Source organism: Perna viridis, chromosome 5 (genome assembly GCF_037379345.1).
Source record: "Perna viridis isolate PV_CMFRI_1.1 ecotype Kerala chromosome 5, ASM3737934v1, whole genome shotgun sequence".
Taxonomy (NCBI): domain Eukaryota; kingdom Metazoa; phylum Mollusca; class Bivalvia; order Mytilida; family Mytilidae; genus Perna; species Perna viridis.
This window is the reverse complement of record NC_142449.1, coordinates 13,932,551-13,946,124: the sequence shown is the minus strand read 5'-3', so window position 1 is coordinate 13,946,124 and position 13,574 is coordinate 13,932,551. Positions and strand designations below refer to the sequence as shown.

At 31.4% G+C, this 13,574-nt stretch overlaps 1 protein-coding gene across 2 annotated transcripts; it reads left to right on the top strand.

The window, feature by feature from the left end:
- The first annotated feature begins 2 nt into the window (after positions 1 to 2).
- On the top strand, positions 3 to 13,455 carry LOC148616132 (COX assembly mitochondrial protein 2 homolog). 2 transcript variants are annotated; one of them, XM_088582847.1, is made up of 4 exons: positions 3 to 62; positions 6,170 to 6,272; positions 7,105 to 7,176; positions 12,829 to 13,455. In XM_088582847.1, exons 2-4 carry the CDS (start codon positions 6,192 to 6,194, stop codon positions 12,934 to 12,936), a joined length of 261 nt encoding a protein of 86 aa, XP_088438973.1. In that variant the 5' UTR covers positions 3 to 62; positions 6,170 to 6,191; the 3' UTR covers positions 12,937 to 13,455. The 2 variants fall into 2 exon arrangements, with proteins under 2 accessions (XP_088438973.1, XP_088438974.1); XM_088582848.1 differs by lacking the exon at positions 3 to 62 and adding an exon at positions 4,364 to 4,713.
- The last annotated feature ends 119 nt before the right edge of the window (positions 13,456 to 13,574 follow it).

Genomic DNA, 13,574 nt, shown 5'->3' with positions numbered 1-13,574 from the left:
ATCAATGACGTAAGACACGACCGGAAGTCCCAAATGTTTCATAAGACTGTGCTGCAAGACAGGTTACCCATGTTTTCACTATATTTCACGGACTGTTTATGTCATTTAAGCCCAGATAAACTCATTTTTGTATCAATATTCAATTAATATTACGCAGCCAATTTTACTCACCATTGTAGAATGTCAAATGGCTCATCATAGATAGGGAGGTCAGTCAAAATATGAAGTATATAGAAAATGTACAAGTTTATATTAGTTTGAAAGAGCCCAAGAAATGTAACTTACTGGTGCAAAAATTTTTAAAATCCGTCAAGGGGTTCAAAAGTTATTACAATTTAAAGTTCAAAATTTTGGTCATTTTTCTTGCGAAGGCAAAAATGTCACATTTTGGGCACTTCTGTGGCCCACATAAGTCAAACAGGTAAAGAAATTCATACATTGTGTCTTAATCATTTAAATAAAGCCATTTCATACTTTGATTTAAGCCATTCAGGAAACTTGTATCTTAGATACAAAGAAAATTACACTTTTTTAAAATTGGCAAAAAAACACTTTGGACTTAGTTTTTTTTTGCTATGTGTCAACAGCATCGTGAATTAAAGTGCCATTTTTGGATATTCATATTTGGAAATTGGAAGGTAGTAGAAATCTGATCCTTTGCTGTTCTTTCAAGAGAAATCCATTAAACAGAAATAAATAAACAAATATTATGTCAAAACCTCCGATTTGTTTTTCATTGGAATCAGAAACACTGCGGCTGACCGCCTTTTTTTTAAATGCGTTTTTTCAACAAAAAAATACATTTTTGCTTACTAAGAATTCAAAAAAAAATATTTAATTTTTTCTGTCACTTGTTTTGTGTGGCAATAAAGTTGCTTGACTTGAAAAATCATGTTTTTCAGCTCAAAAAAATTTTTTGAGGTCGAAAATTTACATTTTAGGGTAAATTTTAGAGCTATTTTCAGTGGAAAAAATGGCGAAAGGTCAGACAAAAAAAGACATTTTGAATTTAAAAGCAGTTTTCAGCACATGACAGTTATTGTTATTGTGATTAAATATGTAAAAACACATTTTTATCAAGAAATAATTGAATTATATTTAAAAACCAACAAGCAAATGTTGAAAAATGGGGGTAAATCGAACATTTTTGAAAATTTCAGATTTAAAAAAAAAACCGCATATTTATGCTTATATTGATCAAAATATCAACCTACCATATACTTATGTGGAACCATTTTAAAGCTTAGAATCTAAGCTATCACATGAAGATACTTTCATCTTATTTTGCTATAAAATGTTTAATGTGGATGAAAATTTGTTAGGCCTATACCTTAAATGAAGCCAGACGATAATCAAAATAAACATACATTTTTGCCGCAAAAATCGGCAAAATAATATTATATCAAGGTCTGGTCAATTCTAAGATTCCTAATGTAGTCTTGTAATGTTTTCTTGTTTAAATAGGGTCTTTTAACATAATAATAATCTCATTATTATGTTAAAATTGAATAAAATTTCAAAAACAAATGCTGTTTTCCCAAGAAATTGAGAAAATTTGTATGAATACATTGACTTGAACCAATGCGCATCCTTTCACTATGGAACTTTGAAGCCCTAGCTGTTTCCTCATGTGTACTATTATGTACATTAAATGATAATAAACAAAATATCATCATTTGATTAAGTTTAATGAACTTTTCGAAGTTTCCATTTCAGGCCAGAAGGGTTTCTTCACCGGGATCTACTATGTCTGCCAAATCTACAAAAGAGATTATGTACATAAGGACATTACACCTATTAACATCATTTACCTTATCAATTTACTTACAGTTAGTTTACTTTCTATTAAATCATAATCTGGTTTGCTAACAATCTGAAAAAATGTAAAACTTTATTTGATGTTGGTTGCTCACAAAGCGGTTGACAAAAGATGTGGCGAGGAGTTAAAAACACCAAACTTCCTTTTCCAGAATAATTATCTTCATTTCAAAACAAGAAGATTGTTTTATAAGGTTATATTAATGATATGTTAAATAACTTAATATGAATAATTTCGCTGCGTGATCTGTCTGGTTCTTCTATCAAGTGTTGAACTCTCTTACCAATCAGGTTATCGGGTTCAGGTGTGTCTGGAACTACCCTACTTACTGTACCCCACATGGTCCTACCTCAGACTCGACCCATATTCGTCTCATAGCATAGCCCACTATGCTGCTCAGGCCATCTGAAATAAACAAGTAGTGGTATTCAATGAATATGTACTGTGAGGCAGTTTTAAAGCAGAGTCTAAACACAAAACTAATCGACAGTTCTTGTAAGTAATATATGATTCAAATGTAAATGCTTATTTGTTACCATAATTAAAAGACTCAAAAGTTTTATTATTAAAATAAATAAAGCTACTAAACTAAATCAAAGTATAAAAACTAACTTACCATGAATTCGAAATATCTCCAGAACTCAACAAAATGAAACTAAAATGATGAAAAACAAACAGAAAATAAAACTAAATCATAATAAAATTTACATCACAGTTTACTTTTTATATGACAAAATAAAATAAATATTTAGGCAGCCTGTTTACTAATACTTTCTTCTGAAATAAATCAATAATTAGAAGAAAAAACATAGTACAAGTATGTTTCATATACATACAACAAAAGATTGGTATTATGAGTCAATCAATGTGATCCTAAAAAGGCCAAAAAAATATTAAACCATAATTAATTAAAATTTAATGATAAATAATGTATATTACTAGGATTTTAAACCTTTTCCAAGCAATTGTACATGTATATGAATATTAAATAAGTAGAGCATCTACAATCCTCTAAAAAATGAATATGTAAGTTAGCTGTTAAAAATTGTACAATATGAATATATAAAGTAAACTTAAGAAGATGCAGGTCACATGTAAAATATGCAATTGCCACATATATAAATCTCATCAAATAAGTTCTATTTATCAAGTAAAGTACAAGCAGGGCTACATGATAATTGTTCTAATAAAAGTCATAATATATATGAACTGATAAAATGAAAACCAGAAAAAAAAAAAGTGTATCATTTGAAGAAGCAATTTAAGGTTGATTTTTTTTTCTACATATGATAATTTTGAATAAATAAAACAGTTAAAATAAATATAAAGAAGGTTTATGCTTAAACATGTGAGTTTCATATAAATTGGGCACTACATATAAATTAAAATTGAATTATCAAGGAAATTAAATGCAATATGTGCAGATTCTCCCAACCAATAGAAAAAAGCAAGGTAAAATACAGAGACTTCCGATAATATAGGAAAGTCGATAAAGTCCGAAAGATTTTGAATGGATTGCAATCAATCGTTGGGAGAATTTACCTCATTACATATTCATCCTTTAATAAAAATGTTATGGAAACATATTCCAACTAATGCTAAATGAGAGTGATCTTTTTTAAATCAGCTCATGCAGAATCAAACGAAAATCAGACCTTCCAAGAAGGTGAATATAGTTTTTAAGCTTGCAGATGATAAAAGGTCATTCTAGAATTTGACCTTACGGAAACAGGGCGATTAGGCTTATATTAGACATAATTTAGGTACTTACCGTAAGTGATTGGCCTCCATGGCCTAGGTCCATCGTTGTCTGCACCACCAGTCAAAAATCCGTCCAGAAAACAGTCGGTAAAAGGCATTTATCCCCGAGTGTTCGAAAATCTTAACAGAAGCTATGGCGGATCAGTAACATCCGGTTAGCAAGAACGATAACCGGTCCCGCTTTAATTTTTGTGAAAACCACGCCCTGACCACCCTAATATCCAATCGATTCCGCAAGCTATTATTGTTTTTCTTCTGAAACCAGGGTTACGGATGGACGCAGAAAGGATTAAATTTTCGGAATCCGACTGTCAGTGCATTCCGGGTACGCAAAAACTATTTTTTTTCAACATGTTTTTCCTTAAAATTACGTAAAAAATATGTTTTGTAACAAAAAAATTAGCCTGACAACCGGATTATCAAAATTGAAGATATTTCCAAAAATTTAAGCCATAAATGAAGAAAATCGGTCCAGTAATAGCTTGCGGAATGAATTTTGAAATAGGTATGATCTTTGACACATAGTTTTTCAGGCGGCCATTTTTCTCAAAGTATCGTCACTTCAAACGTTTGTACCAAATGACCATCAACTCCAATAACAATGAAAGTTGTATATTTAGAAAGAGAAATGTCTCATCTTCAATTACATATATTTTTTTTGTCATGCAATGGATTTTTAACCATTTTCTAACGTGTTAAAGTTGACTCAAAATTGAGAATTTTGCTCTCGCAAGAATATCGATAAACGCACTACCGACCTCCCTATCATAGAATCCCAGCACCTAACACCTTACACCTGCACTTCCAAGTTCCAGTCGACCTTCTCCGTCTTTGCTAAACCTATTGCATTTTTGTTTGTACAGTTTTAGCAAAAAAAAGTATTTATAATAAAGATAGGGTTTACATGTCCTTATCTACACATTAAAGCATAACCATAGGACACAGGCCCTTGTATGTAGGATCATGCCTTCATGGCCATGGGCATGGCCATGGGACAATAGAAGCCTTCCACATTCACCATTTATGTCTGATATGGTAAAAACTTGCAAACAGTTTTATGTTAGACAAGGAAATGATATTGGATGTGATGAGCAGTAATTCATAACTGTAGTTATGTGGAAATACATGTTCATGTATGTCTTTAAAATATCTGAAATGCTTCTATGTATCATTAAAAAATTCTATGTACATGTAGCTGTAGTAATCAGATCAAGTTCCCTTGACTCCCTGTGCAATGTCTCTAGGTCTTACATTTGTTGATCCCAGTTGACCTTGATGTAATTGAACAACTTTTTGGGTACGGAAGTGGAGGTGCATTTCTATGGTAATTCAACTAGAAAAATTACAAGACTGGACATAACTTCCATACCCCTCTGGCTTCATGGGCTAATTTTTCAAAGTATAGTAAGAAAGCAAGACTTTTAGTCAGAGGATACTGAAAAACATATAGGGTTTATTAATAGGTTCTGCTGAAGTCCAGTTCTAGGATCATGGGTCCTAAAACATTGACAATTGGTAGGACCCATCAAATTCTGACGGGACCCACTTTTTTCTTTGATTTTTACTAAGAAATTAATACTAATCACAATAAGTCTTCAAAAAGTTTTATTTTGTTATAGTACTAATGTATTACCTTTTTGAAAATGCAGAATGAAATTGAGCCTGGACATGCACCTTTTATAACTAAAGACAAAAGGTTTATAATTGTACTTATCACAGAATACAATTTTATTTCATTATTTTATTAAGTTTAATACCTTGCAATTATCAGTGATCACCACATTTGTTAAAAAAATTACGATCAATATTTTATGGGACAAATTCTTTTGGGATAAAGTACAATATTATCAACATGCTCAATACAAACTTCTGGTTTCCAGTCTATGTTGTGGTCAGGGGTAACTGTAAAAATCACTGTCTAGGTATACAAATACTAATGTAGGTTTGTAACTTTGGTACGTGTAACTGATTGGTTAATATTGGACCAAATTCCTGTGAAAACAATATTGGACTTCTGGTCAGACAGAGTAGAAATTTCTTACTAGCGCCAAATTTGTCCTGCTGCTCAATTGATCCAAGGGATTTGACTACTCTTATTAAGCTCTTCATCTACCAATTGCAAAATACAGATTTAAAATTAATATTTATAATTTGGATATAAAAATCAAAATTCGGCAATACTATTCTTTCTCAGTTGAAGTACAGTCAATATAGGGGTTAAATTGTGGCTTGTGCCGTAGGGGTCACCAAAAGTTACTAATGGTTTTAAAATTCTGGCATAAACCCTGCAATTGGAAAAAAAATTGGATAATTTTTAAGTCATATTTGCCCAATTTTGGAAACTTCCATGGGGGGATTCGGGGGTAATTAAAGGCAAACAATATCACTGTACTACATCCATATTTTGTTGACAATGAATGTGTTTCATCGAAAATTCTGTACTGTCAGGATTGGAGTGATACATTTTGAATTGGTAACTTCTGTTATGAGCTACGTGATTGTATTATATCATTACCATTTGTCTTTATATTGAACCATGGTTTATATAAGGATATATTTAAACTGATCATTACATTTGTATATTTTCAGGTTAATTGTCTAGTTCAAAAAGATGCATACAGATCTATCATCACATCTCCATACAGACGAATGTAATAGACTGATCGCAGCTTTATTCAAATGTCGAGAAAATGTAAGTGGTGAATAATGTTGTAGATTCTAGAATTTCCATCTCCTATATTGTAGCAACTAAAATTTAGCACACAATTACATTTAATTATATTTTTAGTAATAGTATATTCCTTTTAGTTGTGGGTAAATAAGAATTGATGTCCTGTTGTCTCTTGAAAGAGTAGAAATGGTTTTAAACATTTAAGAACGTTGAATATTTACCATATTGTTGATCAGATGAATACAGATGGAAATAGTTGTAAACATGGATGACAATGACAAGAGTGCAATAAAAGAAGGGAGTTAATCACAACATTTTCATGTCAAGTTTCCAGAGACTTTTTGTCTTATATCAATTCAAATGTATTTTGAATCATGGACAGGTTTAACTGTATTTTTGCATTAGAAAGTTATCTCAAAATGTACCTTGATTAGCACTGAATATGATACTGTGAAGTGGGTAATTTTAACTGGTGCCAAATTTTGAAATTTGCTCTTTGAATAGGGATAGTCAATTTTTGAGGTCTTTATTTTTTTTGCATCTTCAGATTTAAAGGAATGAAAATCATATGTAAAATATCTCTGTGCGAAAATAGTGAAAATAAGAACTTCACGAAAATATCCCCATATACAATAACTGTCTGTGATATGTCATGTATCACATTTTTCTTGTTATGCATGATTCTTATATAAATTACTATTAAATACATGTACATGTAGTTACATGCATGCTCTTTTAGAAAAGTGCTTTTAAATTGATACAATTATTCTTCATTCAAAAGAACTTTATATGCTTTTGCTGGACATACATGTAGTAGAGGAATTTTTCACAGGAAACTGAAATTTCTTTTTAGAACAGATTTGGTCAATTTTTCGGGGAATGTTCACCCATTGAAAGAGAAATGTCGCGATGTCTAAAGAAAGAGGTATGTTTTAACATTTTGTAAAATGCCAAAGGCCATGTGAGCTACATGTATTGCCATCACTTGGTGTCTGTCGTCATCTGTTATCGTTAACACTTTTTCAAAACTCTTCTCCTATGACACTACTTGACTAATTAGAACCTAACTTTGTATGAATGTTCCCTGGGGTATCCTGCTTAGAACTGATGTGGGGATTTTTGATCTGTTGAAAAACATGACTGCTGTTACTAGAAATTGAACTTAGGGGTCAGACAGAATTTTTTTTGCAAATATCTCCAAAACCATTAGGTTTAGCCAAATTCTGACTTGGGTAAAGATGTTCAGATCTATCTGTGGTCAAATATTTTTGTAAATTTATTAAGTTAAAATCGTTAGATTAAGCCAATTTTGACATAGGATAAAAGTGTTCAGCTTGATGAGATCTGTCTCTTGGCAAATTTTGGTTTTAATCTGTTAAACCATGTTGGAATTATTGCCCTTTTTTGACATTTTTTCCCTGTTTTTATTTAAAAAATCTTCTCTGAAATTACCAGACCAATTAGAACCAAATTGGTATGAATATTCCTTTGGGTATTCTGCATAGACATGTAATGGGGATTTTTGATCTGTTGAAAAACTTGGCCGCTATTACTAAAAATGGAATGAAGGGGTCAGTCAGAAGTTTTTCTCATATATCTCCAAAACCGTTAGGTTAAGCAAAATTCTGACGTGGATGAAAGTGTTCAGCACTTTGGTTTATCCTAATTATGACTTGGGTAAAAGTGTTCAGAATAATAAGATCTATTCGTGGTCAAATATTCGTGTAAATTTGTTTGAGTTATTGCCCTTTCTCAATGTTCTTTTTGGCTATTATTTTTGTTATTACTTCTCCTCTAAAACTACCTGAACAATTTGAACTTAACTTGTTATGAATGTTCCTTGGGGTATCCTGCATGGAACTGGTGTGGTGTTTTTTGATCCTTGGAAAAACTTGGCTATTGTTACTAAAAATAGAACATAGGGGTCAGTCAGAAGTTTCTCTAAAACAGTTAGGTTTAGCCAAATTCTTTTAATTGCCAAAATGATCCTTATGATAAGGCCTACAAAAGTTTGCAGGGTATCAAAGTTGTCGTACATCTCCTCGTTAAAAGTTATTGTCCTTGAAAGATGAAAAATAATGTTTTTTTTTTTACAGTTTTCATCCCATATTTTGAAAACTTTGATAGATAGAAAGAAGCTTTCAGTTGATTATATGATCTTTATGATAAGGCTTACAAAAGTCTGCCAGGTTCAAAGTTATAGGAAGATTCCTTGTTAGCATAGTTGCCCTTGAAAGGTGAGAAATGGTGTTAATGCAATTTTCAGCCAATATCTTGAAAACTATAATAGATAGAAAGAAACCTTCATTTGATTAAATGATCCTTATATACATATTTATGGTACATATAAGTCCTACCAAAGTCTTCTTTGCATCAACATTGTTGGGCAATGCCTTGTTAGAGTTGTTCCCCTTGAAAGGCAAAAAATTAAACAAGGTGAGCTTTTTAGGCAACTGGGAGCCTCTTGTTTGGGTTTTTTTTTATCCTTTAGAATCAAAATACCTTATGTTACCAGTTTATGTCAGGAACTTCCCTACTATATTTCTAAACACTACACAAAAATAGTCCAAATGTAATTCCTTTTATAAATCAATCAATTACAATACCTCTTTTATAACTTGTGAAAATATTTCTGGCAATTTTTCGGATCAAAAATATTCTATTATTTAAGCAAATAAATTTTTGATTTAGTCTTTAGAAAAATCAACTAATGTCTAAAGATTTGAGGGACTCCTTTTTAGCCTTAAATGATATAACCATGTTTATTAATAAAGTTGCTTCTAGGGAATTTAGTTCTTGCAGTAATGTTTCAAGAAGCATGAAATGTGTTAAGCATGTTCCATTCGTGAAAATCTCTATCCTATTAGGATTAATAAACAGGATGTGAAGAGCAGTGATTTTAACCAAGTAAAATTTGCAGGAAAATTAAAATTGATAAAAAGTGGAAAATCTTATTGTCATCAAGAATTTTTTTTACTTCAGTTGAAATTGGTTTTATTAGAGTATTATTAAAGTGTAGAATAAATATTCTCTTAAAATCATTTTTGAATTTAAATGCAAATTTTAAGTTAAGGGCAGGTTTAAAAATTGGGAAAAAGGGTGAAAGCGAACAGAATTAGTAAATGTGTATGAAGATTGATACTGTTTAAATGTTGACTACATTTTTAACTTCAGAAATCACTAGTAATGATTTACATTCATATTTTGAAAAAAAACTGTTCTAAATAATATGGGAAATCATACGTATAATTACAGTTTTATTTAACATTATGTAATTTTTGAAATTTTGTTAATGCTACAATTTTCACAAGCATCAAAAACCTTGAGTGCTAACGGCACTTTAATTTCATTATACAACTACATTGCATTGGGAGTTTTCTTTTCATTCAGAGTCAAATTTTGTGGTTTACACAACCTACAAAAACCACAAAAATTGGAACTCCATTAACAATGATATGGTAATTGTTTATCATGATGCTCCAAAGTCTGTACACTTACTGGTGAAAACTCAGTATTTGTGACTGAGTAATCAAACTTATCCTAAACACTCAGAACATTAGGATTGTTTTTCACTTGTGTCCTTTATTAAAAATGGCTTTAAAGTATTTTACAAAAACTTTCATATTTTGATATGCACATTTTTATAACTACAAGCCATATGAGCAGAAGCTTGAGAGCTTTTTACCAAGTACACATAGAACATTCACCACACATACAATAAATCAAACACCTACTTAAAGCTTAGAAACATTCATGTATGACAAGTTGGGAATTTCAAAACTATACTTTTCATGATATGCATTTTAATACTTGAGATAAAAAATAGCATTACAGAGTAGTCATATAAATACTAATACCTAACTTTAAAAGGTGATATTTTATGAGCATACAGGTAAGGTGATTCCTATTTTTAGAAGTGCTGTAGTTTTATTACATATACAGAGAAACCGTTATGTCACATTGCAAACATCCTTGTTCATTTTTAGCTCACCTGGCCATAGGTCTTATGAGTTATTGTCATCACTTGGCATCTGTCCTGGTCATAGTCTATTAACATTTTTTTCAAACATCTTCTCCAGGTTTGACACTAATTTTTCTAACTATGTATCCCACAGGACTATTTGATAGATTAATCAGGTAGTCCTCAAAGTTATTTTGCGGTCCTGTCCTTAGGACTCAAAAAATTTTAAGAATAAATTTAAGTAGCCTTAAGGACTACCAATTAAAATTTCAAGGTAGTTCTCTCGCAAATTAGGTAGGCACAGGACCACTGGACTACTGTTTGTGTTGAACCCTTTTCTCTGGAACTACAGGACAGAATTAAGGAGGTAGACCTAGGGTAAGGGACATAACTTGTGAAGTCAGTGATATGTTTGTATCACATTCAATTTCACCAAAGGCTATCAAATTTCATTTGACACAGAATGAAATTAATCTTACTTTGAAGCTTACATGACATTGATGTAAAATGATGAATACAAACGTTCCAATGATTTTTAAGAGTTGTGTCCCTTACACTAGGTCTACCTCCTTAAATGAAACTGAGGGTGCACTATACAGTTACATTAAGGCGCACTGTTTCGCACACCAAGTTACCCCGGTCAAATTTTGTAAAACTTAAAATTAAAAGTTGAAATTTGGTGGATATATTGTTTAAATCTAAATAAGCATTTAAACATAGACAGATGTAATATATGTTATGATAAACAGGTGTAATTTAAATGAAAAATGGTATCCGGAACATTTCAGAGTCCTGCCGTATTAGGTTCTCTCCTCAGCATCAGATGGCTGATTTTTAAAATACCTTATTTCGCACGAACTTTTGGGACCAAAATTGTGAGAGAATGAATCGAAAAGGGTCTTATTATTTTTACCTTTTTTCCACCTACTCCATGCATGCTTTCATCCTGTGGTAGTGTCTTAGTGCCTGATATTTTATAAAACATAGTATTTGGCTCTGATTTGTATTAAAACTCAGTAATATTTTTCAATTTGTTACCATGGCTACTGGATTTTATAAGAATAATCACTAAATTGTTTATAAATGACTTGAACCTTCACACATCAAGGATTTAAAAAATATGTACTTTTTTATGACAAAACACTAGAAATTTCTGTGTGGACTCCCTCAAAACAGCTTTATTTCAACAAAATGAGCCCAAATTTTCAGAAATGACCTAACTGTATTGTACTACCTAAGTCTGATTCTTCCTGTACAATATTTTTGCTTTGATCTTTTATTCATAAAAAAAAAACATGGCCACCATTAGTAAAAATAGAGCTGTTAGGTAATGCAAATTTCTGTCATAGGGTGAACATGTTTAGCATGATGGCTAATTTACAAACAAATAGAATATAGCTTTTGAAGCCTGCTGAGCGATCAATGGTCTTTAGAGCCTTTACTTACATGTATACCTTTGAGTTATATAAGAAACAAAAAAGACGGTCAGAAAAAGATTGATGTAGATATTATTACGTCTAAACATGACCTCCAACATGGTTATAAACCTATCAAATGAAAGGCATTTCCATGAATTAATAAATTATTACACAATATGTCCCTGCAACATTAAAAAATAATTATATCCCTGACCTCATAGGGTTTACCCTCTGAACCATCAGCAACATTCTCTTTATATGATGTAATTTTCATTTTTCAATGGAAGATCTTAACCATAATTAGACTTTCGTTAAACATTTCAATGCATCATGTTGTTTTTTTTTTTAATTAAGTTAATAAATTCAGACAGTTGTGAAGTTCTTTGTCTTAAATTTGGAACTGTTTTGTTAAATTTATAACTGCAGTTGTAGACAAAGATAAGTTTTCTTGTTCTAATGACCAATCCATGTAAAATTCAGATACTGCCAATGGTAGAGATGATTCGTGGTTTTGAAAAAAAACAATAATATTATTAAATGATCACAGAAAGTTGTGATTGTATTATGTTATGACATTGGCTTCCCTGTCGTTGTTAATTTGTTCTGTGAAGTATTTTCAATCAGTAATTAATAGTATATCTCACCCTTTTAGAGTAACAAGAGGTCAAAGGGGCAAAAAATAGTATCAAAACCAGTCGTTGTGTCCAAAATGAACTGTTAGTCCATGTTAAAAGCTTATATTGTGTGCATATATGCTCGTAGACAGACTTCAGCTGAGCAGGGGTTCAAATTAGCACTTGTCTGAGGTCCGGGACCCTCAATTTTTTATACAGGACCTTTGAAATATCATTTACTTAGGTCCTGGACCTACCATATTTACGTTAACTCTTATTTAGAATCTTTTACTCTCTTACAGAGGACCTTTCAATTATGGTCTAAAAAAGTTCAGGACCTTTCAATCTTGAAAGTAAATTTGAACCCCTGATTTGGCTGCAGTTGTGTCAAGAACGATAATGCTTTCAAAAAGTCAATTTCATTTACACATACATAGAGATTTTCTCAAAATTACAACAACCAAACAAATATACAAAGACTGGTTTTGTGGTCTGTAACTGTTTTTGAAAAAAATGTGACTTTTGTGGGTTTTTGACATGTGTGAATCACCTTCTGGTTAATTTCATGTTTTCCAATTTTATAGAGACTTGCTAAAAGACAATTGAACTATGAGAAAGCAGCCAGACGTAACTTCCAGAAACGATCTGAAGTGAAAACTGTATATGATAGAGTTCCAGATGAGGATGATTAGGTCCATCAACTTCAAATCTTATATACCAGTTTATGTGAAATCTATGATTTAGATAGGGCTCTTAGTTGAATGGGAGTATTTAAGATATACAGCCTGAGTTACAATTACTGTTCAATTGATAGCTGAACCTGTAGTGTCCCAAAACTTGAAAATAGATTCTCTTTGCTTATTTCTTGACTTCTCTATAAAGTTGATAATGTGTAAATGTGACATGGATAAGTACAAACAGTATCTTACTCTACTCTGCAGATTTGAATGTCTGTTAGAGAAAGTAGGAAACATTTTTATGTGTGAGTCTGAATGCTGTGTGAGATATTATTTCTGATGCAGAGATATCTGTGAATGACATTACAGTTTAATATAAGTAAACGTAAAATATGATCATTTTTTAACATTTGATGTCATCCTTATTTTAGAATTACATGTATTTTTTGTGCGTAATGTAAGAATGTTTCTGTACTGTGCTGTGTATTTTTGTAAATACATGTTGATTTTATTAAAAAAAATACACCATTTTAACCTAGTATTCTTGTTTTGCCCTTTTATTTTATCCCAATTAGACCCAAGAAGTTTGGTTGGTCACTGTCAGCATTTTACGTCCTTCGTTTATATAGATTTGCAACTTCAGTAAGGGCTCT